General features: G+C 44.1%; 1 protein-coding gene across 3 annotated transcripts in view; it reads left to right on the top strand.

The window, feature by feature from the left end:
• Nucleotides 1–1,092: 1,092 nt before the first annotated feature.
• GXYLT2 (glucoside xylosyltransferase 2) overlaps nucleotides 1,093–26,811 on the top strand; it is an 89,715-nt gene continuing 63,996 nt past the window's right edge. The window contains exons 1-2 of one of the 3 annotated variants that reach the window (XM_054479575.2): nucleotides 1,093–1,562; nucleotides 21,365–21,557. In XM_054479575.2, the coding sequence (XP_054335550.1) occupies nucleotides 1,288–1,562; nucleotides 21,365–21,557 (468 nt within the window). In that variant the 5' untranslated portion in view covers nucleotides 1,093–1,287. The remainder of the gene's footprint in view (nucleotides 1,563–21,364; nucleotides 21,558–26,811) is intronic. The other 2 variants (XM_054479576.2, XM_054479578.2) reach the window with 2 other exon arrangements.

Here is a 26,811-nt window from a genome sequence, read left to right as displayed (position 1 = left end):
CCTGGCTATCAGTTCACCGTGAGTCATAAGAGGATGTGTCCTAACGTTTCAGATTTGTAACTGGGGATCCCCTGGAAGAATCGTCTGGAAATTACGACCTTCATCTGGCGACCTCTGCTGTTAAAGTCTCCAAAGAAGCCGTTCTTACATTGTGTTGTGAAATTATTACTCTATCTCAAATCTGTGCCAGAAAGAAAATAAAATGTGTTTATGTATATATTATAAGCTATGTTTTATTGAACTAATCATTACAGAACTTTTATTGGGTACCGACTGTGAGCCAGGCACTGTGCTAGTTTCTTTGAAGGCATTATTTAATTTAATGCTCACAAAACGCCTCTGTAGTGAGCAGTATTGTCATTCCCATTTTGCATGTAAGGAAGTTAAGGCTTAAGAAAGTTGTGCAGCTTCCTCAGGATCACCAAGCCAGTTAAGGACAGTGTCAGATTTCAAATCCAAACTTTGAAATTCATTCTCTAATTTCTTCAGACTACATGAATCGGTTCGGTCCAGTCTAGGTGTCCCAAGTTCTACTTTGGTGTTTTGAGTCTGAAATCCCAACCACTAATCACGTGTTACTTTTACTCGCTTTGCCTTATTGCATGTGTCCTTGTTGAATATGTCCTCCTCCAGGAAAAAGGGAGGTGGCAAGACAGAGGCGGCAATAGGGGTTTATTCAACAGATACTTATTGGGCACCACCACCCGCAGATCCCTGCACTGGGCAAACAGGACAGAGATGTTCCTGCCTGAAAGGATGTGTGGATAAGTGCACAAATGTGTGGATAGATGGATAAAATAAATAAGGAGGAAACACATGGAATACATCAACAAGTGAATCACGGTACGAGAGAATCAGCGGGAACAGTGGATGGCATGGGTGGGTGAGTGAATGGGGAGGTAAACGAACGAACGAACGAACGAATGAATGAATGAATGAATGAATGAATGAAGTGGTTTTGAGTCTGAGCTACCAGAAGCCCGAGCGCCTGGCTGCGGGCGGGCGGGCGGGTGGCGGAGGGGCGGCTACTCCACACAGTACGGTAGGCGCAGGCTGCTCCTCCTGTAGCCCGGCTCTCACCGCCTCCCCCTCCTCTCCTCCCTCTCCCCCTCCTCCGCCGTCGCCGCCGCCGCCGGCCGCCCGCCGGCCGCCACGACCCCAGTCCCCGGCGGGCGGGCGGGCGGAGGAGGCGACCGCCGCGCGCTGCTGCACTCGTCCTGCCGCCGCCGCGATGCGCAGAGGGGCCGAGCCGCCTGGGGGCCGCCGCCGCCGCCGCCGCGCCGCACCATGAAGCTCCGCAGCAAGGCGGCGGCGCTGCTCTTGCTCGCGCTGGCCGCGCTGCTGCTGGCGTTGCTGTCCCTGCGCGCTGGCCGCGCTGAGCCCCCAGCGCTGCCAGCGCGCCTCGCGTCCGCCCCGCAGCGCCACCCCGCGCCTGTCCCCGCGCGCTGGCCGGGGCCGGGCGCCCTCCCCGGGGCCAGCCCGGGAGTTCGGAGGCGCCGGCCCCCGCGTCCGCGCCCCCGAGCGGGCCGCCGGGGCGCTGCGAGACTGGAGAAGTTGGCGAGGTGAGTCGTGGCAACCCCAGAATCCCATCTGCGGACCCGTGTCTCGCTCCCTACACCCGTGCCAAGTCCAAGGGAGGCTTTGGGCTGGAGAGACAGACTTCCAAGTTTCACCCACGGGCTGCCCACTTCTGTTTCTTAGCCCGATAGAAAAGAAGACCCACCTTGGTGGAGTCCCCCTAACAGCTTGGTGTTGATAATCACGTACATTTTTGAAGTGTCAAGGAAAGTGGTTTCGTACATTACATTTTTTAACTGTCAAGGCAAGGCGTATTTTTGCACTCTTGCAAACAAGCACCCTTTGTTTAATTTGTCAAAAGCCATCACGATGCAAGAATGTTTTATCTAATTCTCATGTTTCACTGGAGAATTTTACCGAAACCTTAGATATGATTGAGTTGGAAAAGTTAGATGTTTACCAAGGACTGGCAGCCTCTCATTCAACCTCGAGTACCCCCATGCTTAGAACAGAAGAGACACTTGACCTAAGTTTATTAAAAAGAACTTTTCTCCTTGAAAGGACTGATGCGTGGCACAGAAAAGACAGAGTGGGGGTTTCCAGATCCTCATTCTGTTTCAGGCTCAAGTGTGGTCAAAGGGTCCTCCTACAAGAAAAACATCTTAACCTTAGACCTTCTGTTTGATACTCTCTTTCCCTACACAAAGCCTAACACGCGGAGGCTTTTCAGCGGAGAACTTTATATTTGGCCTCAGGGTTGCTGGAACGCCCCGCAGGTTAGGGATTTGAGTTCATTTCCTTTGTTGTGGAGGACTTTTGAACAATCCCCTTGTCTTGTAGCGAGTCTGTTTCGTCTGCCCTTTCAAAACTGTTGTTTCTAACTGCCATTGCAACGTCCTCGTTTGCTGGGCTCCTTAATTTCAACCTGAAAGGAGTTGAAAAATTATTTTTGACCATAATGACTAAATCTCTTTGGTGCTTTTACTGTAACTAAAAGACAGGAAACCTCAAGAAGTAGCTGTGTCAGCCTTTGTTTCCCTTCTGTCTCAGTACAGATGGGTACTGACAAGTTTTAGGGGGAAAAAACCCCAACAATCTGTCACTTTAAAGTACTTATAACACTTTACAGCCCTTTCTGGATGTATACAGTCTTTAAGGATATCTCTGTTAGGAAATTAATAGGATTTCTCCTCTTCTATACTGGAGTCTCTTATAAGAGATTAATTAGGGTTTAACTGCAAGTTTAATATGATTGCTAAGTTTGATGGGACAACTGGTAAGATAATAACTGTCACCCTTAACATCGCTAACCTATTGCCAGGGACAGTGCTAACCGCAGTACATACAAATAGTCACAGTTAACACTTACATATACAACTACATAATCTACACCATAATCTCCCCCCACCCCCACCACTTTTTTTTTTTTGTGACAAAGTCTCCCTCTGTCGCCCAGGCTGGAGTGCAGTGCTGCGATCTCTGCTCACTGCAACCGCTGCCTCCCGGGTTCAAGCCTCCCAGATTCAAGTGATTCTTGTGCCTCAGCCTGCCAGGTAGCTGGCAAACAGGCGCGTGCCACCATGCCCAGCTAATTTTTGTATTTTTAGTAGAGAGACGGGGTTTCACCATATCGGCCAGGAACTCCTGAGCCCGGTGATCCATCCGCCTCAGCCCTTCCCAAAGTGCTAGGATTAAAGGCGTGAGCCACCGCGCCAGGCCCACACCATAACCCTTTGACAGTGGTTCTCAAAGTGTGGACTTCAGACCAGTGGCACAGGCATCATCTGGGAACTTGTTAGAAATGCAGATTCCTGGGCCCCACCCCAGCCCTACAGAATCAGAAGCTTTGGGAGGTCAGCAACCGTGTTTTAACAAGTCCCTCCCATTGTTTCTCATGCACAACAAAGTTTGAGAACCTGCTCTGCAAAGTAAGCACCAAAGGTATCCCCACTTTTCAGATGGGGAAAGTATTGCACAAGGGTTAACAGTTTGTCCAAGGTTCACAGGTAACCTGGTAGAGAAGGATAAAGATCCAGGCAGTGTGGGCTCAGGTTGAGTACTTACCTGCTATGCTGATGTCAGGCCAAAGACTTGCCTGCAATTCATAATTTTACTGAGATGTTTTTTAAAGAAACACTGTAGATTTTTGGATCTGTCTCATTCTTCAAGGTGTTGAGAACAGTGGCGCAGCATCTTTTTGTGTCTATCTGAACAAAGTGTCTCTGACTAGGAGGAGATCATGAACAGAATCCAAATGGATGTTTTAGGGAAGGACTGTTTCTATTTCCAGGAGCAACAGTACCCTTGAAGCCATTTTTCTTTTGAACATATCTCTTAGATTATCATGGAAATCATGGCCAACACCATAGGAATAAAGAACAAAATTTTAAAACTGGGGAAGGAGTAAAAAACAAAAGCCACAGGAAGTCTCAGGCTCAAATGCATAAACAGTTGACATTTTCTGGGACTTATTTATTGTTTCTCTTGCTACCTCCACAGAAATGGCAACAGAAGATTCTGAAGTTGTGAGGGAGCAGGAGGAAAGATCTCTGCTCGGTCTCCTTTGTTGCTTTCCTAATTCTGCTTGGGTTAAATTTTTGTGGTTTAGGAGGAATTTCACTTAGGGAGGGAAGAGAAAGCCTCGTGTTTTCAGAAAATGAGTGCTTTAATCTCTTTACATGGCTAGAATCCAGAAGAGAGGAAGGCTACGTGATCTCATTTCTCTGGCCTGGGGAGGGTCAGGCTTGTGGTTGTAGTTAGCTGAGAGCCTGGAGTTGGATGTGACACAGCCCACCACCTGCTTACCATCCACAGCCTGTGCTGCCTCGCCTCCCACAGGGGGCTGCTGTAAGTGAAGTTCTGCCACGTCAACGCAGGAAACATAGCACTCTCCTTCCACATCTTGTTTTCATTTCACAGAAGTTTCCAAGGACTTGCCTCGTTAGTAGGCATACCCTTCAATTTTATAACTAGTCATTTGTATGCAATCTGTCCTGTGGTGGCCTCCTTCTCTATAAATATAAAGCCAAGAGGTAAGTAAGGTCTGAGCTTTTCTGTCAAGGGGGGGTTTGAAAACGGACACCATTCTGGAAGCAGCAGTCCCAGTGCACAAAAGAAATGAAATCTTCCTTCTATTTTGGCTTATTGGTGATTTATAGCTGGCTCACTTCCAAAAAGAGTCTGAGACGACGTATAGCAAAAGACACATATACAATAAGTCCATTGAAATGGTATAAAAAATGAAAAGTCATAAAGAAGAGGGGTAAATAAATACTGTTTGTCAAAAATAAACAGTACCTTTGTTAGTAGGATTAAGTGTTCAATTTAAGCCTGGCAGCCATTTCAAAAAGGGAAGCATGATGGGCTGCCTCATTCTCACTGAATAAGAGGAAAGGTTTATCAAGAGAGATCTTTTTTTTTTTTCATGGAACTGAATGATAAAATGAGAATTGTACTTGGGAATAGATTTTAGACATTAGAAGACTCCCTCTAGGTTGCTTCTGAAAACTCCTCCTTGAGCCTACATACAGAAAAGGAAGGTTAACTGCTAATCAGTGCAATATCGAAAAGAATTTGGCATGTGGAGTCCAGCAAATTGGGTTCTAGTCCAAAGCCATTTCACCTTATTTTCTTCATCTGTGAAATGAACAAATTAATCCAAAAGTTGTCTAAGATATCTTCCAGCTCAGACATTTGATGATCCTGTGATGAGATCATCAAGTTTAGCAGCAAAATCCCAACAATGGCTATTGCATGGCTCTTTGTGCTAACTCTTGCAAAATCACTGTTTCTCATTTATGAGCTCCATCCTACCGCTCTTACTGATTACTCAACCGCAACCCTGTCCTGAACTTTATTCTTTTTCTTCTGTGTTGGCCTGGATATTGCTGTTTCTCTTAAAATATGGCTTCTAAGGGAGACTTAAGATACCTCTAAGCCCTGTAGTTTTCCTCTGCCATTTTATTCCATAGTGATTCAGCAAATGTGATTGCACATTTACTCTGCCAGGCACTCCTGGTACAGTGATGAATGGAGTTGCTGCCCTCCCAGAATTTGGGGATGAGGGAAAGGAGACAATACAGAAACACATTACACTTGGCAGCCTCCCCAGCTGCTCCAATGAAAGGAAGTATGTGTCTCATCAAGAGGCACCATTTCCTGCAGTTCCCTTTAGTGTCTGAGATAAGTCTTCTCAGAGTGTTCAAACCTGAATAAAGGTCTCACTAAAAAGGGATGGTATTCTGTAGCAAAATGCTTCATCTATGGCCATCCTATAATTAGCTAATAGCCCAAGAGCACATTAAAGGTGTCTGGATCTTGAGTACCGTCTATGATATTATGTAGTGTGAGTCTTGAGTCTATCCACAATTCATTTTTGTTCATTGGTCCATGAATCCCCTCGATCACTCTCCACACCTACTCAGTCAGTAAGCCCTATTGGTTCTGTCTCAAAAATATATCCCCAGTTCCACCATTTCCACTCCATAGTTACTTACTGAGCTCCTAACCACCATCATTCCCTAGCTGGACACCTGCAGGTGCCTACTCTGGTTTGTGTGGTTCCACTCTAGCGCCCTCTACAGTCCATTTTCCTTACGGCTGCTTAAATAATCCGTAATAGGTAGACCAGATGGGGTCCACCTATTTGCTGGTTAAAGCCCTCCAGTGACTGACTTCCTGTCACACTAAGAATAACTTTAAGTTTCCCAGTGTGGCCTTTGAGCCCTTGCTTGATTTCAACTCCATTTCGTTTTCTGGCCTCCTCTCCTACCACTCCCCATTCACTTGCTCCGCTTCAGCCACACGGGGCTTCAAATACACCAAGCCCATTCCTGCTTCAGCAGCATGCATCTCTCTGTGCTGGAATGTTTGTGCACATCCTAGCATGGCTAGCTCCTCCATTTCTTTCAGGACTATGCTCAAATGTTTTCTCCTGAGAGGGGTCCTGCTAGCCGCTCAAGAACTCCTCTCCATCACTCTCTTCTTCCTTACCCTGTTTAGTCTTTTGTTTTTCACAGCACTCATTGTGTGAATATTGTATGTTATTTGCTCCTGCCCCCTCATGTACACTTAACAGTGATCTCCTTAAATCACTGTTTAACTGACTCCTAAAACAGAGATGATCTCATAGCAGATATTCAATAAATACTTGTTGAATGAACTAATGAATGGGTGCAGGACCTGCCTATGCCAGCCGTGTTCCAAGATTTACTTATAGTATTAAGTTCCTTGTTATCTAATAATATTCAAAATAGTCCCATGCCCTTTCGAAGAGTAGTGAGGGTCTTTAATAGTAACATCATTAAAAGAGAGGGATGTTTTTCCCTTTAAATAGGTTTTATTTTTTATTACTTTTATTATTTGGGTTTTTTTTTTGAGATAGTGTCTCACTGTCACCCCAAGGGAGTGTCTAAGCCCACCATGATGATCCATGCCTTTCACAGTGTGAGCTTCTTGTATCCAGTACTAAGCCTGTCAATACATTCATTTCTCTGCCAACAGCTATTGGTCCACAGGTGTGTCATATGACCCAAACTGGCCCAATCAGCCAGAAGGAAAGAACTTATTTTACATTATTAAACAAAAGACTCCATCTTCTAGATACAACCAAGGAAATAGCCCCAGCTGCCACCGTGATCGTAAGGGAATCACCTTTAGGATGAAGCCATCTGTTTGGGCAGTAGAAAAAGAAAATACGGGTCCTTGAGGACACCACTGAGTCCCAGAATCAAGGCATCCTGAGGTCTAACGTTTCTTGGGCCCTGTGTTAGAGTTGAGGGTTCTGTTACTGCATCCAAAATCATCTTAGCTGAACCAGATGATTCTTTTAAATCACAATCTTGGGACTGTTGATGGAGAGAAAGGGGAATAGTTGGGTGGGGGCACCCAGGAAGTGAGCATCCACCACACCCTAGAGCAGCTATTATGTACACTTGACCTTATCAAAGCCTGCGGGTGACTTACTAGAGGTAGGTTCCTGAGCCAAATCAGAGCTTTCCTTAAGGATTTTTAAAAATTGGGATCAGAGACTATATGGTAAATGTACCTGATGGCAATAGTTTGAGCATACCCTTAGAATGACCCTGCATGCCAGACGCACCTGAATGTGTGTTCCAACCTAGGGAATCCCGGAGTGGCCAACCCAGAGAGTCATTCTTACGTTCTATGAGGAACATCTGAGCCCTCGACCGGCCCCATGGAACACGGGCTATACAGGGGATTAAGGCCTTGAGTTTTGGGTTGCATGAAGATTGCCAGGTGGAGGTTGTTGAGGGGAGTGCGGCAAGTGAAAACGCTATAATATGTAAACTGCACACCTTTTGCAAACAGTTGTGGTTCTTCTGCCCAGCCCTTCCCCTCTGGGCTGTGCAGTCATCTTGTCCAACCCACTGCCACTGGACTGTATGTAAGGCGGTCCTCCTGCCCACCCCATTGCCACTGGACTCTCTCCCCTGTATGGAAGCCCCCAGTAAAACCCCAGGTCTCATTTGCTGGCTCTGGGTCTCTTTTGCAGCCTCTTGAACCTGGTGCCTTCCCCATTGAGGTTAATAGGGGTTTACAACAGAGACCTAAGGGAACAGCGTAAGGGCAAACTGTTTCTAGTGGCTGAAGCTGTACGTTATGCAGCTCAGGGATTGCAACTGTATTTCTGCCAGTGGAGAAGGCTTTTTTGCAGTAGGAGCTCATGGAAACCAAGATGATATGGAGAGATGAGAAGTGATGCAGAGCAACCCAGATGGGGTGGGGCAGGGTGGGGTCAGGTGGGCTGGTGGCGGGGTAGGAGGGCAGCTCCCAACACTGTTCCCAAGGCCAGCTTCTTGCCTTTCACTGGTTGTGCTGTTTCAACCTTTGCTAGATTCTGTGATGTAATGAGTTCCCCTTTTTTTCTTAATCTAGTTTGACTTGCATTTGTTACTTGCCACCAGAGAGTCCTGACTAATTTGAATATGTAGCACCTGCTTTTAACACCTTTCCTAAATTCAGTAAATACTGGCCATATTGACACGATTCCTTTTAAAACTCACAGGTGAGAGTCTTTGGAAGAGAATTTGAGAACAGATTTGTTTTCCTTAGGAATGCTTCATTTATAATTCACTGTAAAAAAAAAAAAAGACAAATTTTATGTTACACGTATTTAGCACAATTTTACAAATAATAAAAAGAAAAGAGACTTCTGTTGAAGATAGAATTCATTTATTCATTTTATGTTTCCCTTAAATATTCCCCAGCATTTATTTCAGATTATGAAGTTCCTAAAACTCCTCTTGGAAAAAGAAGTTTTTTGACATGATACCTTTATTGGGAGTTGCTGATTTTGTGCCAGAAAAGAGTAACCTTGATATGTTTCAAGTGACTTTTAGATGATCCCCTATCTCTTTTAGCAACATGAGAGACTGTAATCTCATATGGTACAATTTATAATCCAAGCTTTACATAAGACAATAGAGAATACATAATCCAAAATATGACTCTCTTTTATGAGTGAGAAAACTGAGATCCGAGAGGTGAAATAATAATGTACATACACCGAGCACAGTAGGTTAGCTCATGGGCGTCACCAAATGATTTGCTGTTCTGAGTACTATTATCCATCATTGCATTGTTAGTTAGGAATTGAGCCATAACTAGACCCAGCTAAGTACCCGTGTGACTTTGAACAAGTCAGTCCTCGGCAAATTGTGGCTTTCTCAGAAATAAGCTCAGTGACAAAATGAGACAATGCAGGTAAAGTGCTGACACTGAACATGCCACACCAGAAACTCTCAGCAAGTGTTAGCAAGGGCAAAGCTGCAGATTCAAGGCTGGGCCTGGTGGCTCATGCCTGTAATCCCAGCACTTTGGGAGGCTGAGGCAGGAGGATCGCTTGAGCCCAGGAGTTAGGGACCAACCTAGGCAACATAGTGAGACACCCATCTCTATTTCAGTTTTATATTTTTTAAAAAAGATGCAGATTCAAGCAACCTTTTCTTGTGGGGGTAGGTATGACTTGAGGAAACTGAGACTCAGCTTCTATATATAATAAAGGATACACCAATCTCAGTCTCCTGGTACTCATTAAAAGCTGAAGGAGTGTGCCCAGGCACGGTGGCTCAAGACTGTAATCCCAGCACTTTGGGAGGCTGAGGTGGGCAGATCGCTTGAGGTCAGGAGTTCGAGACCATCCTGGCCAACATGGTGAAACCTGGTCTCTACCAAAAATACAAAAATTAGCCGGGCATGGTGGCAGATGCCTGTAATCTCAGCTACTCTGGAGGCTGAGGCAAGAGATATTGCTTGAACCCAGGAGGCGGAGGTTGCAGTGAGCCGAGATAGCGCCACCGCACTCCAGCCTGAGTGACAGAGTGAGACCTTGTCTCACATTAAAAAAAAAAAATATTTACTAGCAGTTCAAATCCGATTTGTAGTAAAGTAGAATGTTGGTACATAAAATAAAGTGCTTTTTGCTGCCCTGCCTAGCCTGGTTTTGGCATGGATATAACATATTTAGAGAAAAATGAAGGCTTCTGATGAATGTCATGTTAATACTTAATAATAATGATGATGATAACTAATATTGAATGATGACTTAAAATATGCCACCTACCTTATTAAGCACTTCACTGCATTATTTCATTTAATCTTCATAATAACCTAGGAGGTAGGAACTCATATTGGATAGGGCAGAACTCTTTCAGCTGTACGTGATAGAATACCAGCTCATCCGTTTGTATCACTTAGTCATAAAAGGGGTTTTAACTGGCTTATAAAACTGGAAAGTGCAAAGAGATAAAGCTTCAGTCACAAGTGAAGCCAGGATTTCTAACCATCTTGCCTCCTTTTAGCTCTGCTTCCTTCTGCGTGGGCGACACTCTCAGGTAAGTTTTCTCCATGTAACGATTCCCAATAGGTCTGGGCGTGCAACCTCCTCTTCTAGTAGCCCCTAAGGGAAAAATTCCATCCAGCAAAAGTCCCAGGACTGCCTCTGTTGACCTCACTTGAATAACATGTGTTTCCAATCACCGATGGCTACAAGTGAAATGTGCTTACAGCTGGTGGGGTGAGGGGCAGCTCATTCATCCCCTCCAAGCCTCATGGAGTGAGAACAGAAAAAGAGTGGTGTCCCCAAAATAAAATTAAGATGCTTTTACCAGAAAGTCCTAAAGTACTGGCATTTTACCAGGTGCCAGTAAGAAACCCCGAAACCCAAAGCAGATGTCCATTATCATCGGTATGCCCATTTTACAGGTGAGGAAACTGAGGGCTAAAGGTGGTTAAAGCACTTGCCCAAGATACGACAGTCAAGTGGCAGGCCTAGAATTTGAAGCCAGGTCCATGTGCTTTTAGAGCAAAATTGCTAACCACCGTGCTATAGCTGAGAACAAATCTCACAATTTGAACCATTTGATAGCTTTCTAGAACCTCTCTAGTTTTTTGTAATGGTTCAGATTTGTAAGGAAAAAAACAAGGTATGAAAATGATCCTAATTCAAGTTTAAAAGTTTTTATATGTTTACATATTTATATACACACACCCACATATATTGGGTATAACTCTGGAAGACAGTATACCAAAATTTTAACGGTAGTTATGAAATTGGAATTGAGAGCCCCTCATTTTTGCTAGTGGTATTTAAAAATTTTTCTATGATATATGCACTACTTGTATATGCATTAAGCAACTTAAAGTATATAAATTACCATAAAAATTAAAAATCCCTTGATGGCCTGAGGCTTAGGAAGCTGGAAATTAGTTGGGGAGACCATTTTTCTTCATTTCCCCCTCTAAGCTTTGAAGTCCTTCATGTTCTTTTTCAGGAAATGAGACAGAAATGCCCCTTTGCGGAATATGTAATCCTCATCTAATTTTTCTCCCTTGTATGTCAGCAGCCATTTATTTCAAACTAGCCCTGCTGATTCATATTTTAAAATCTCAATAACATGTTAATTTGGAAAAGAGAAATAGAGTCTCCTATAACATGTTAATTTGTTAATAGGAGAAATAGAGTCTCCTATATGTTAGGAACAATCATAAGGGAAAAAATGAAATGAGAATAATCCAGGCGCCTTCATAGAATTCTGGAGGGGGAATAAATCAGCACAAATGTGAATAACCTCTATGAATGGCAGATGGGTTTGTTAGGAAGGTAGAGTTGGCAAAGGTCTGTTGTGGATATCATTCCCTGCACACGAGCACCCGGGGAGGTGTGGGAGACTGAAATCCAGTCCATGCCAGGAGCCTTGCATAGGGGCTTCATCTGCTCAGAGAGGGCTCTTTTTCTTTTCTTTTTTTTTTTTTTCAGATGGAGTTTCATTCTTGTTGCCCACGCTGGAGCTCACTGCAACCTCCGCCTTCCGGGTTCAAGTGATTCTCCTGCCTAAGCCTCCTGAGTAGCTAGGACTACAGGCATGTGCCACCATGCCCAGCTAATTTTGTATTTTTAGTAGAGACAGGGTTTCACCATGTTGGTCAGGCTGGTCTTGAAGTCCTGACCTCAGCTGATCCCCCTGCCTCGGCCTCCCAAAGTGCTGGGATTACAGACGTGAGCCACCGCGCCCGGCCAGAGAGGGCTCTTTTTCTAACTTACGTGTATGTGGTTCCAAATACAACATAAAGATTAAAAGCATGGCCTCTTAAGTCCACCTCTCTGGGTTTGAATCCTTGCTGTGACGCTTACTAGTTTTAAAGCTTATGTATGTGCACAATGATGTCTAAAAGCAAACACACACACGTATACACATAGCTGTAATTACCAACTTTAGGCTCTGAACACCTCCCATGCGTTAGACCTAGACTTTGTTTAAGAATACAGCCTCATTTCAGATATCATGAGCCAAGCTAAATATGTACTATTAATAATTAAATGCATTTATCAAATAATGTCATGAAGCCCCCCATGGAGTTTTTTGGCACTCTCTTGGCATTATTCATATAACACCATGACTTCAAGGCAAATGCCACCTCTTCTGTCTATCTTGAAAGATTTATGATATTTGATTTAACTCGAAACCATGGGTCATTAAAAGTGATTTAACTGTTAGCAAAGTCCTTAGTGTCATGTGTGGGTTCTGAGTGAAGAATCTGATCATGATGTCAAGGGAGAAAATTTTTGACAGGGGATTCATGCTTTCCAAAGCCTGTGGTTTGCAGGGAAGTTTAGTAGTGACTCTCAGTTGCCAACACTTGACATGGCTATAATTATCCATCGCCGGACTCTTCTTCTAGGGGCCATATCAAGGTGTTGTTTCTGCTTCTTGAACTGCCACTCTCTCCTCATTTGCAGACTTTCTCCATGTTAAAATAGCAAAAACGGTTTCATCTTGCAAAATACTCTACTAGGGAGGGGGACATCACTAATCTATTCTTCCCATAAGGTGAGCATATTCAGCTTCTTAAAATTCATCTTCTACCATTTTTCCCCCACGTATTTCTGTTTCCTTCTGTAAGTAAAACTAGTTGCCAACAGCACGGGTTAGGGCTATATTTGAAAGAAGTGCGATTTTCCATCCAACTTACCCTGCTGGTCTGTATGGCAGCCTCAGGTTCACCTGAGTTAATTTAGCTTGACAGTTCAGGAGAAGCACTGATAAGAGAAATAACAGGAGATGGCAGAAAAGAGGGTCTGAGTAGGACCAATTACTCGCTTTAATAATTCAGTGTGTTTTGCAGTAATAGGCTACAAAGTAAATAGCACTACACATAAATGCCGTATTTCATTATTTATACACTCCAGAAATTGAAGTTTAATTAAGTCACATGCTTGAGACTTTTAAGCGATTAGGGAGACGCTTGTCTCAGGCACCCTGGAGAGGAAGCATGGAAGTTGCTTCTCCCTCCGAGGCTTCTGTGTTATTCTGAATATCATTTTTCATTTGCGCGTGGGGAACACTGGAGCCAGGACAACTAGGGCAACATTTTACAAACTTCACTCATTCCCACATGGCATCACAATTTTATTTTTTTTTTTGAGACGGAGTTTCACTCTTGTTGCCCAGGCTGGAATGCAAATGGCGCAATCTCGGCTCACTGCAACCTCCACCTCCCCAGTTCAAGCGATTCTCCTGCCTCAGCCTTCCAAGTAGCTGGGATTACAAGCACCTGCAACCACACCCAGCTACTTTTTTTTGTATTTTTAGTAGAGACCAGGTTTCACCATGTTGGCCAGTCTGGTCTCAAACTCCTGACCTCAGGTGATCCACCCGCCTCGGCCTCCCAAAGTGCTGGGAATACAGGCACGAGCCACCACACCCAGCCCACAATTCTTATAATATTGCTATACTACCATTACCTGCTTTAAAAATTTTTACAACATCTATCCATGGTATAAATGCTAAGTGCATTGATGTATTTATTTATTTAATAACAACTTTATTGCAGTTTAACTCAAGTACCTTTTAAAAGTATACAATTCGGGCCAGGCACGGTGGCTCACGCCTGTAATCCCAGCACTTTGGGAGGCCAAGGTGGGTGGATCACGAGGTCAGGAGTTCAAGACCAGCCTGGCCAACATGGTGAAACCCCGTCTCTACTAAAAATACAAAAAATTGGCCAGGTACAGTGGCTCACCCCTGTAATCCCAGCACTTTGGGAGGCTGAGGTGGGCAGATCACCTGAGGTCAGGAGTTCAAGACCAGCCTGATCAATATGATGAAACCCCGTCTCTACTAAAAATGCAAAAATTAGCCAGGCATGGTGGCAGGTGCCTGTAGTCCCAGCTATTCAGGAGGCTGAGACAGAAGCATTGTTTGAACCTGGAAGGCGGAGGTTGCAGTGAGGTGAGATCATGCCACTGTACTCCAGCCTGGGCAACAGATCTAGACTCCGTCTCAAAAAAAAAAAATTAGCTGGGCATGGTGGCACATGCCTGTAATCTCAGTTAGTCAGGAGGCTGAGGCAGGAGAATTGCTTGAACTGGGTGGGACCGGAGAGGCAGAGGTTGCAGTAAGCCAAGATTGCACCACTGCACTCCAGCCTGGGCTACAGAGCAAGACTCTGCATCAAAAAAAAAAAAAAAAAAAAGTATACTATTCGGTCATTTTTAGTTTATTCAAATAATTGTTCCATCATCACCACAGAATTTCAGAACATTTTCACATTTTCTTTTTTTTTTTTTTTTTTGAGACAGAGTCTCACTCTGTCGCCCAGGCTGGAGTGCAGTGGCATGATCTCGGCTCACTGCAAGCTCCGCCTCCTGGGTTCAAGCGATTCTCCTGCCTCAGCCACACGAGTAGCTGGGATTACAGGCATGCACCACCACACCTAGCTAATTTGTATGTTTTTAGTAGAGATGGGGTTTCTCCATGTTGGTCAGGCTGGTCTCAAACTACTGACCTCAAGTGATCCGCCCGCCTCAGCCTCCCAAAGTGCTGGGATTACAGGGGTGAGCCACCGCTCCTGGCCTCATTAATCTACTTCCTGTCTCTGTGGCTTTGCCTATTTTGGACTTTTCACATATGTGGAATCATAAGATATGTGGCTTTTTACATTGTCATTACGTTCACAGGTTTACTGTTTTCAAGGTTCATTTATGTTGTAGCATGCATCGTTATCATACTTGATTCCTTTTTATTGCCAAATACTATTCCATTGTATGGATATACCATATTTGATGTATCAGTTTACCAGTTGATGGACATTTAAGTTGGACTTTTTGGCTACTGGGAATAATGCTGCTATTTGAACATTTATGTACAGCCTTTTATGTGGACACGTTTTCAATTCCCGTATGTATATAACTAGGAAAGGAACTTCTGGGTCATATGGTACCTTCTATATTTAACATTCTCAGGAACTACCAAACTGTTTTCCAAAGTGGCTGTACCAGTTTCTAATCCCACCAGCAATGCTTGAGGGTCCTAGTTTCTCCACATCCTAAGTACATTTATTTTTAAAAGAAACTTTACATCAGAAAGCCAGAAATTGTCAGTGATAACATAAATAGAAGATAATTGTCAAATCAAACACTAAGAACACTAAATGTTGTCATTTTTAGTTTGGTATTCTTTCCTGCTGAAGGTTCCAGTGTCTTTTCAATTGAAAGGGAGGATTAGATAATATCAGAAAAGTGTTCAAGACATGTAAGCAGCAAGCTAAGCCGAGTGCAGTGGCTCACGCCTGTAATCCCAGTACTTTGATAGACCAAGGTGGAAGGATCATTTGAGCCCAGGAGTTCAGTCTGGGCAATATAGTGAGATCCCATCTCTACCAAAATAAATAAATAAATAAATAAATAAGAAAGGCCAGGCGCGGTGGCTCATGCCTGTAATCCCAGCACTTTGGGAGGCCAAGGCAGGAGGATCACGAGGTCAGGAGTTTGAGACCAGCCTGGCCAAGATGGTGAAACCCCATCTCTACTAAAAATACAAAAATTAGCTGGGTGTGGTGGTGGGCACCTGTAATCCCAGCTACTCGGGAGGCTGAGGCAGGAGAATCGTTTGAACCTGGGAGGTAGAGTTGCAGTGAGCTGGGATCACGCCATTGCACTCCAGCCTTTGCCACAGGGCGAGACTCCGTCTCAAAAAACAAAACAAAACAGAATAGGAAAATATTAAAATTCTTAACAAGCATCAAGCTGAGACTTTATTATTGTTGGTGTTGTTGAAAAAGCACTGAAAATGGAATAGCTTTCTCACTGTGTGACTCAGTGTTATTTGCTGCATTGGAGTCTAAATGTTTACTAGCACCTATGCATCACTCCATTGGAATACATGGAATTAGGAGGCAGTAGGTCTTACGCAAGACCATTTCCGCTTACATAGTACAAGTAATCCAGAGATGGCTAGGGTAGTGTTTGTTACGCTTTTTGTTTTCTTCTCATAGTCTGATGCTTTCCTTTAGAACTTGGGTAAATTTGAGAAACTATCAAAATTGCTACTTTCTTGAAAGGATCATAGATATTAACCCAGTAATTCCATTTCTGGGAATGTAAGTCTTAAGGAAAGGAGAAGAGGTGAGATGTGAGCTCAGATCCCTGGTTCCTGACCATAGCTGAACTATGGATGGTGTGTAGTACAAGTGTGTTAACATGCAGACTCCAGGGCCTCACCCAAGACCCATGGAATCAGAATCTCTGTGGGTCGGGAGTCTGCAGAATAACAAACACTGCAGATGATTGTGATGCATGGCCAGGTAGGGAATCCCCTGCCCTACATGGTGTTTGGCATCTCTTCCAGCCACAAAACTGGAAGAATGGTCAGGATTTGGGTAAGGGTCATAGCAGTGAGCAGCAAGGAGGGAATGGGTTCAGTGGGCATTTCAAAGGATAAATCAGGTGAATATGAGCGAGGCAGGAAGAGTCAAAGTTGATTAGAAACATCTTTTTAGGACCTATGTTACGACTCTTATTTTGATTGCTAAGTTGTAAGTTTGTTTCAAATTGGTTTAAGCAAAAGGGAGTTTATTGGCTTAATAACTAAACTACCCAAGATTAGGGTCAGGTGCACCTAGATCCAGGTGGTATCACCAGAGATCTGCCCTGCCATCATCTGACTCTGCTTTTCCACTGTGATAAGTTGATTCCTGTTCAGGCTGTACCAGCATGGTTACCAGGATCGTTGCCATCAGCCCCTGGCTTAGCAATGGGTCCTTAAAATTCCTGGACAGCAAATGTTCACTCCAGTCCCCTTTCATAAAGTAAAAATAAGAACATTATTAACCATCAGTCACAGCAGTGCTAGAATTCCCTATCACCCATTCCCTGCCCAATCCTAGTCATTCAAGGGGTTAAGAAGTCCTAGGTCCCTAGACTGCACTCCTCCCCTGGATCCTCACAATCTTGAGTGACGTTTGAGAGTGCCGTCAGTAGGAGCTGGTGAAAGGCACACCACGCCAGTGCCCTTAAACTTTATTATGCATTGTGACTGCACAGCACTAACACTGATTATCTAAAGCCTGAGATTTTTCATGTAATGTGAGAAGTAGTAGGGTGAGGCCAGCAAAGGTCTCATTAAATCCCAACCACTGATACTTGAACTGGCACCAGGAGAGGTTTTGTTTTTCTTTAGTACCTGTCACCAGACACTGTGAATGATTGTCATCCCTAGCCCCTGTTTTTTGTACTGTGCAGACCCAAATCACTGAAGCCTGCAAAGAAGAGAAGAGGTGGCCTGCTGTCTTGCAGGACAGTGTATGCTTTTTTTTTAATTAAAAAAAAAAAAAAGTCAAATAGTTTGGGACCACAGAAAATATAGATAATAACAAAATGAAGTGCCCACCACTTGGCTTAAGGAATAAGATTTTAATCAGAAATAACCACTATCCAGCCAGGCATGGTGGCTCACCCCTGTAATCCCAGCACTTTGAGAGGCCGAGGTGGGCGGATCACTTGAGGCGAGGAGTTTGAGACCAGCCTGGCAAAACCCCATCTCTACTAAAGATACAAAAAAAAAAAAAAAAATTAACCAGGCATGATGGCCTCCCGCTTGTAGTCCCAGCTACTTGGGAGGCTGAGGCATGAGAATTGCTTGAGCCTGGGAGGTAGAGGTTGCAGTGAGCTGAGGTTGCAGTGAGCTGAAATCGCACCACTACACTCCAGCCTGGGCGACAGAGTGAGATTCTGTCTCAAAAAAAAAAAAAAAAAAAAAAAAAAAAGAAGAAGGGAAGAAAAGAAAATAACCACTATCCTGCATTTGTTTTGTTTGAGACAGAGTCTCACTCTCACCCAGGCTGGAGTACAGTGGCACGATCTCAGCTCATTGCAACCTCAAGTCTCCCAGGTTCAAGCAGTTCTCCTGCCTCAGCCCTCCAAGTTGCTGGGATTACAGGCACAGGCTACCACACCCAGCTAATTTTTGTATTTTTAGTAGAGACAAGGTTTCATCATCATGGCCAGGCTGGTCTCAAACTCCTGACCTCAAATGATCTGCCTGCCTCGACCTCCTGCTGGGATTATAGGCATGAGCCACTGCACTGGCCTGTTGTTTTTCATTCTCTTTGGCCTTATGTTGGTACATGCCAGTCTGGTTTATTTTTTGTCACTGCTATATGGTATTCACTTTAAAAACATAGCAAATATATTCACTTTTCTCCTTTGCATAGTCACTGAAGTTTATTTCCTGTTTTTCGTTTTCAATAAACAGGGCTGCTGTGAACATTCTTGCGTAGGTCTTGTGCAAATGTGCAAGAGTTTCTTCAGGTTATATATGCAGGAGTTGGACTGCGGGGGTGGAGGGCGTACATCCATCTTCACCTGTGCTATATGTTGCCAAATGGCTCTCCAAAGTGTTCAGTCCAACTTACACTGCCCCCACCAGCGCCTGAGCTGTTCCCTGCCCCATATCCACATGAAAGCTCAATATGGTGCAGCTTCTATTTTACTTTGTAATTTTTGCCAATCTGAAAATAAAAATAAATCTCTTTATTATTTGGATTTGTACTTCCCTGATTACTAAGATTAAAACTTGTTATCCTTGGCAGAAGCCCAATATGTAAAGCTAAACTAGATGGAGTCGTTCTGTTTGGGGGCAGGTGAGGGTGTTCATATTTAAGATATCTAAGTGATTGCCTTTATGGTGTTAGTCCATTTGAGTCATATGCATATCCCTAAATATTGGGCATAATTTTTCGTAGTGTATTTCAGCTAGTGTCTTGACTGATTTTTAGAAATTGACTGTCATTTTAGCATTATCTTTAACATCTCCACATCCCTTTACATGTGAATTGGGAGTTGACTTAAATAGCAAACATGAAAACCCAACCATGAAGCCAAGGAAGAGACCAGGCCTGTGAGTCTTGCAGGCGGGGGTCCTCACATTCTTCAGGCAGATCCCTGATTTAGTGCCTTTGTTCTGCTGTCCCCTCTGCTGTGGTATGCTCCTCCCCTCAGACGTGCACATGGCTCACTACCTCCCCTCCTGCAGGTCATTTGCAGAGCTCACCTTAGTTAAGCCTTTTCCAACTTGGCACTGTTGGGAATATACTGCCCCAGCCCCCCAGTCACTCCTGGTACCCCCATCCTTCTCCACTATGTATTACCTTCATAGTACTTATTACTGTCTAGCTTTCTATATAAATTATTTAGTTACCATCCACTTTGACTCTTACTTATTTTTGTGTTTCCCTTATTCCCTGCAGAACGTAACTTCTTCCAGTGCAGGCGTCTTTGTTTTGTTCACTGTCTTCCTAGAATAATGCCTACACATAATAGTACTTAGTAAAGATTTGTTGATTAATAAATGGTCTGAAGTTAGCAAGGAAAAGAGGGCAGAGAAGAGCATTTCTGAAATAAAGAGAGACAGACAATATATGTGCCAAGACCTGGAGCCAACACAGCGTGGTCACCTGCACTGGAAGTGAAACAGAATATGACTATGATTATGAATGGCCATCTCTGCAGGTTGGAGTGCTGTGGGCAGTTGTGAGAGATATAAGTAGGAGCCATAGTCAGCAGCTTGGACTTGATCTTGGGGGCAGCGGGGAGCCCTTGCATGATTTTAATCAAGAGAATAACACAATCCTATTTGCATTTTAGAGAAACATCACCCTGGCACCAACCAGGAGAAAGCATAGGCTGGGGGTTAAAGATAAGGTTGGAGACAGGTGGACCACCCAGAGGGCTGTCGCAGTGATCCAGGGGAAGGCAGATCGTGGCCTCACTAGATAATGGCAAGGAGAATGGAGAGAAGTGGACAATTTCCAGAGATATTTGGGATGTCTCTACGGTCTTTTCCTGTGATCCCCGAAGTAAATGGAATCCAAGTAACTCTTCGCATCTGGTCTTAGCTGAGCCATGAGGCTGTGCTTCTACTAAGCATGCTCATAAGTAATCAAATTGGAAACCTTTCCAAAATGCTCCACCTACATCTTCAGCTTTCCTCCTGGTGAAAGAAATCTGGAGCAAAACTGCCATTATTCAACCATGCAGTGAATAATGGAGCAGCAAGCTGATTGAACTCGAAGTTTTTGGAAGGAAGGTAGCATTTGACATCCAAGTTCCCCTGGTCTCCAAATCTTTTGTGCAAGTAAATTAGTTTCATTTGTCTCAGGGCACCTTTTCCAGGCCAACTTCTTCCAACTTGACTGCAAATGTTTCTCAGTGGTATGTTTAAGGCTTGGCTGCATCCCTTCGTCTGGAACAAATCTTTTATTACTAGGAAATAGCTGGATGATGATTCTGGACCCTTGGACCCTATCCCTCTGTCAGCTGTTGACTCAGTATTTGATACCTTGATGATTTTCAGTTTAACCTACCCCCTCTCCTACCTGTTTCTCATTAATGTGAATTTCATACTGGAAGATGAATTTCATACCCACCACCTCACCAGTATTGGCGAGATGGTCAGGATTAACACCTGTTTCTTCAAGACTCTCCTGAGATGTAGTCAGGGCACATATGTTGTTTTCTTTGCTCACCTCCCAGACTTGCATGACTTGCTTTGGTCCAGTGGTCATGCATTCCACCCCAACCTAAAAACATCCAGATGATGGGAATATCATGTTGCTTGTTTCACATGGGAAAGCCACAACCCACACTCCTCTTGTTCAAGTTGCATTCAAATCTAATTTCCACGGCCTGTGCGAGTGGGAGCTCCACAGCCCTTGTGTCAGCTGTCGAAGTTTAGCAATACTATTTCCAAACATGGGCCAGTAGGCAGCCAGCAGGCACTAGACAGCTGAGTGCTGGCAGAAAAAGCCTCAGACACCTATAGCAGTCCAAACAGTGACTCATCGTGCTATTGCCAGGATAAATATGGGAATAAATGGTATTTTTCTCTAAGCAGGAAGAATTGTCAAAATGCTTATCACTTTATAAAATATAACAGATTGTGCCTGATCATGTTTTGAAATGTTCTAACCATTCACTCGCCGGTTTTTTGTTGTTTTTACTTTTTTGAGTTTAGTAATAGCTTTCACTTGTTTTCCTTCTTTCTAGGAGGCCTGGAGAACTCAGGAGTTTCCAAGCTGTGCTGCCACCCGAGCTCTGGATCCACCTGGCTGTGGTGGCCTGTGGCAATCGGCTGGAGGAGACGCTGGTCATGCTCAAATCAGCTGTGCTTTTTAGCCACAGGAAGATCCAATTCCACATCTTCACTGAAGACTCTCTGAAGCCCGAGTTTGATAAGCAGGTGAATTTGCAGAAATCGTGGCACAGTGTTTACTGGGTACAAACAGACTACATTTTAGGAACTGCGTATTCTGTTGACTAATGTATTTTGCTGCATGTTCAATTGTGTGACCTTGAACACTTGACTCTGAGCCTTAGTTTTTGGTAATACAGGGATAATTATACCTACCTCATAGAGACATGGTGAGGATTGAATGAGACCAGGGTCTCACTCTATTGCCCAGGCTAGAGTACAGTGGTGCAATCTCGGCTTACTGCAGCCTCAACCTTCCAGACTCAAGTGATCCTCCCACCTTAGCCTCCCAAGTAGCTGGGACTACAGGCATGCACCACCATGCCTGGCTAATTTTTGTATATTTTTTAATAGAGACGGAATTTTGCTGTGTTGCCCAGGTTGGCTTAAGCAGTCTACCCACCTTGGCCTCCCAAAGTGCTGGGGTTATAGGCATGTGCCACTGTGCCCAGCCCCTGTTTTTTCCTTTTCTTTTTTTTTTTTTTTTTTTTTTTTTTTTTTTTTTTTTTTTAGACAGAGGCTCACTCTGTTGCCCAGGCTGGAGTCCAGTGGTACGATCTTAGCTCATTGCACCGTCTATTTCCTGGGTTCAAGTGATTCTTCTGCCTCAGCCTCCCAAGTAGCTGGGATTACAGGCATACGCCCCCATGCCTGGCTAATTTTTGTATTTTTAGTAGAGATGGGGTCTCACCATGTTGCCTAGGCTGGTCTTGAACTTCTGACCTCAAATGATCCACCTGCTTGTCCCTCCCAAAGTGCTGGGATTACAGGCATGAGCCACTGCGCCTGGCCGTTGTTTTTTTTTTTCCCATATACAGTTGTGTATCTGTATGTTTGTACATATAGACATGCATATGTATAATTACATCCATATGTATGTATCCTGATTAAATTGTATTTCTTTTACAAAAATCAGGATTATACCCGTATATTGTTGTGGAACTTGCTTTTTGCACTGAAAACTGTATCATCAGCATTGTTCTCAGTCAGTACTCCTACATTCTTACCTCATTCTTTTTGGTGACTACATACATACTATTTTATTATGGGGCTGGGTCCTCATTTATTTGACTATTCCCATACTGAAGAACAGGTAATGAGTTTTTTCCAGTACACAAGAAGAGCTTGGGAAATGTCTCTTCCCCCAGGGTAGGTACACATGTGACCTTTGCAGATCAAGCTTTGTTTTCCTTGAGAGTTTTCTCTTGCTGTAAGTTCTCAAATGGTGGCAGAGCGAGAAGCTGGTTTGCTTTGTGTCTACCGATTTGAGTCAACAGTGCTGTATCCTGTCACCAGGCTAGCTGCACTAATGAGAAATGCCCAAAAAAAGCATGTTGGGCAGAGAAAGGCTATTAATAGAAAGATGGAAAATGTGTTATGTTTGAGTAGGAAAAAAAAATCACCTTGACATCTTTACCAAGAGAAACCATGGAGGAAATAGTCCTGGGGCTTTGGAATTGATTGGAAAATGCCTTGTAAAGGATCTGAATCAGGGGAAGGGTGAAGGAAAAAGGCTGAAACTCTATATAGTTAGCTCAGAGGCTGAAGTATAAGGGAAATGATAATGAGAATATATAGCATTTGTTAAGGGCTTATGATTTATGAGTTCATCTCATTTAATCCTCATAATCTTCAAAGGTAACCTTTGAAGAAGGTAATTATTATGTCCCAATTTTACAGACTGAGATCATTGAGCTTAGAGAATTTTAGCGATTTGCTCATCAGGGTTCAGGTCAAGTTTATTGGCTCACCCTTCCATGGAATTAATCGATATACCATACCACCTCCTGAACTAGTAGACAGAAGACTCAAATTCAAAACTCACCTCCACTATGTACTTGCTGTATGACCTTGGGTTAGTCTTTTGGCCTTTTCAAGCCTCAGTTTCCCCATCTGCAACTTGAGGCTAGCAGGTTTGCTAAAAGAGATGGTAGATCTGTAATATGGGTAGGTCAGGTCAGGCTTCAGTAACAACTCCCCCAAAACTCAGATACTTTTCATGTGCCTGCAGCTTGTCTCCCAGGGGACAGAGCCTCCATTCTGTACAGCCTCTTAGGTTTGGGATGGAAGTAGACTGAGGCTATTCATGTGTTAGCTACACTTGCCAGAGCATTTGACATCTGTAGTTCGTGGGTTGCCATGGCAGGAAAGAGACTAGAGAGTCATAACCCCGCCTTTCATTCCCTCAGTGTGGCAGTGACACAGGTCTTTCCATGCATGTTTAACTGGCTGGTAGTCACAAGCCCATCCAACTGCGGGGGACTGAGAAGTGCTCTATGTGGCGGAAAGAAGGGAAGCTGGCTGTGTGCAAACACAACTCATGTCTTGTACAATATCTATCTACCCAGTACTTAGTGAATACCTGCTGCATGTAAAAAGCAAGGATGTGGGGATGGAGCAGAACAAAATACAGACTTGGACTTTAAAAGGGGAAGGGAAGGGCCAGGCGTGGTGGCTCACACCTGTAATCCCAGCACTTTGCGAAGCCGAGGTGGGCGGATCACCTGAGGTCAGGAGTTCGAGACCAGCCTGGTCAACGTAGTAAAACCCTGTCTCTACTAAAAATACAAAAATTAGCTGGGTCAGGTGGAGTGCACCGTAGTCCCAGCTACTCGGGAGGTTGAGGCAGGAGAATTGCTCAAACCTGGGAGGCGGAGTTGCAGTGAGCTGAGATTGTGCCATTGCACTCTAGCCTGGGTGACAGAGAAAGACTCTGTCTGAAAAAAAATAACAAAAGGGAAGGGAAGGGTAGGAAGATGTATACGTGTAACCATATCTGTTTAGCAGATTGTACTTTCCACGGAGGCCCCCGGTGGTCCCACCTTCTGTTATTCACATGCTGGTATACTTCCCTCCTACACTGTCCCAGGGTCCTCTGTGTGACTCATAGGACAGGGCAGAAGGGATGGTATGTCACTTCTGAGATTAGGTTACAAAAGGCACTTTACCTTCCATCTCGGATCAGTGGGTCTGGGGGAAGCCAGCTACCATGTCACAGTAGCCCTCTGGAGAGGCCTGCATGGTGAGGAACGGAGGACCCTTGCCAACACTTGTGTGTGAGCTGGGAGGAAGATCCTCCAACCCCTTCAAGCCTTCAGATGACCATAGTCCTGTAATCTCATGAGAGGCCCTGAGACAGAACAACTCAGCTTATACATTCTCAACCCTAAGAAACTATGTAAAATCATACATGTTTGTGGTTTTATTTACTTTTATTTTTATTTTTTTGAGATAGGATCTCACTCTGTTGCCCATTGCAGTGACACAGTCATAGCTTACTGCATCCTTGAATGCCTGGGCTCAAGCAATCCTCCTGCCTCAGTATCCCCTCCATGCCTGGCTAATAAAAATATATTTATATATACGTAAATATATATAATATATAAGTTGTGTGTGTGTATGTGTGTGTACATATATATATATATTTTTGAGACAGCGTCTTGCTCTGTCGCCCAGGCTGGAGTGCAGTGGCATGATCTTAGCTCAGCATTCTCCGCCTCCTGGATTCAAGAAGTTCTCATGCCTCAGCCTCCCAAGTAGCTGGGACTACAAGCCGCGCCACCATGCCCGGCTAATTTTTGTATTTTTAGTAGAGACGGGGTTTCGTCACGTTGGCCAGGCTTGTCTCAAACACCTGACCTCAAGTGATCTACCTGCCTCAGTCTCTCAAAGTGCTGGGATTACAGGCATGAGTCACTGTGCCCAGCACTGGCTAATATTTTATTTTTTGTAGAGATGGGGTCTCCCTATGTTGCCCAGGCTGGTTTTGAACTCCAGGCTCAAGTGATACTCCTGCCTTGGCCTCCCAAAGTACTGGGATTATAGGCACATGCCACCATGACTTGCCTGTTTGTGATCATACGCTACTAAGTTTTGGGGTAATTTGTTACAAGGCAACAGTTAATATATTACATATATATGTACATACACATGTACATACATACACAAACATGTATGTATGTATGAAATACATTATGCCAAATGTAATGCTATGTGACATAAAAAGGATACAGCTTCTGCCTGGCTCTTTGTGAGGATGCCTGCCCCTGAAAAGAACTGAGGCCTCCAGCCAACAGCCAGCCTCAACGTCTAGACATGTGAGTGAATAAGCTTTCAGAAGATTCCAGCCGCCAGCCTTCAAGGCTTCCAGCTGAGGCCCCAGATACTGTGGAGCAGAGTCAACCTGTCCCCTCCTCTGCCTTGTCTGAATTCCTGATCCATGAAATCTGTAAGCATAATAAATGTTTTATACCACTAAGATTTGGGGTAATTTTTTATGAGCTGTAGGAACTGGAACATTATAAATTAAGAGCTAAATTATATGGGAAAATTATTGCAGATACTTGTGAGGTTGTGCTAGGTGTTGAATTTTCCTGATGACTTTATCCCTTTGATGGTTCATTTCCTCAGTTTTTTATTAAACCAGTGAAGCTCATCTAATGAAGGAAATTATGACAGGGTGTTAAAAACTAGGCAGGGGATGGGCACGATGGCTCACACCTGTAATCCCAGCACTTTGGGAGGCCAAGGCCAGTGGATCACCTGAAGTCCGGAGTTCAAGACCAGCCTGGCAATGTGGCAAAACCCCGTCTCTACTAAAAATACAAAAATTAGCCAGGCGTGGTGGTGTGTGCCTGTAGTCCCAGCTACTCGGGAGTCTGAGGCATGAGAATCACTTGAACCTGGGAGGTGGAGGTTGCAGTGAGCCAAGATTACGCCACTGTACTCCAGCCTGGGTGACAGAGCAAGACTCTGTCTCAAAAAATAAATAAAATAATTTTTAGAAAAACTAGGCAGGGTGTATACTACCATCACTTTCTTGTCCGTGCAGGAATTATGTTGCCAGTTTAGATGCATACCGCCTTTGACCTTATGTAAGCCATAGAATTCTCTCAGCCTCAGTTTGTCATCTGTGTTGTGGGGCAAATGATACCCTCTTGTGGTGGTGAGGCCAAATCAGATAAAGAATTTTTTTTTTTTAATCCCACAAAGATTCTCTGGAACACCTCCTATATTTTGGGCACTTTGTTAGGTCTAAAGAAATAGAACAGCCGTTTTGGTTCCTGCCAGGCCACCAGCACATGCTGAAGGGATGGGCTCTGTCACTCTTCTCCAGGGCATTGTGGGCAACCCAGGGTTTTTTTTGGGATAACTTCTTGGAAGCTCAGGGCCACTTATTTTTTACCTCAGGGTGAAAACAAAACAAAATGCCAGTACCGTCATGATTCCTCCAAAGGCTGCA

The sequence above is a fragment of the Pongo pygmaeus genome, chromosome 2 (genome assembly GCF_028885625.2).
Source record: "Pongo pygmaeus isolate AG05252 chromosome 2, NHGRI_mPonPyg2-v2.0_pri, whole genome shotgun sequence".
NCBI classification, from domain to species: domain Eukaryota; kingdom Metazoa; phylum Chordata; class Mammalia; order Primates; family Hominidae; genus Pongo; species Pongo pygmaeus.
The sequence above is the reverse complement of the archived record's forward strand: the minus strand, read 5'-3'. Positions and strand labels throughout refer to the sequence as shown.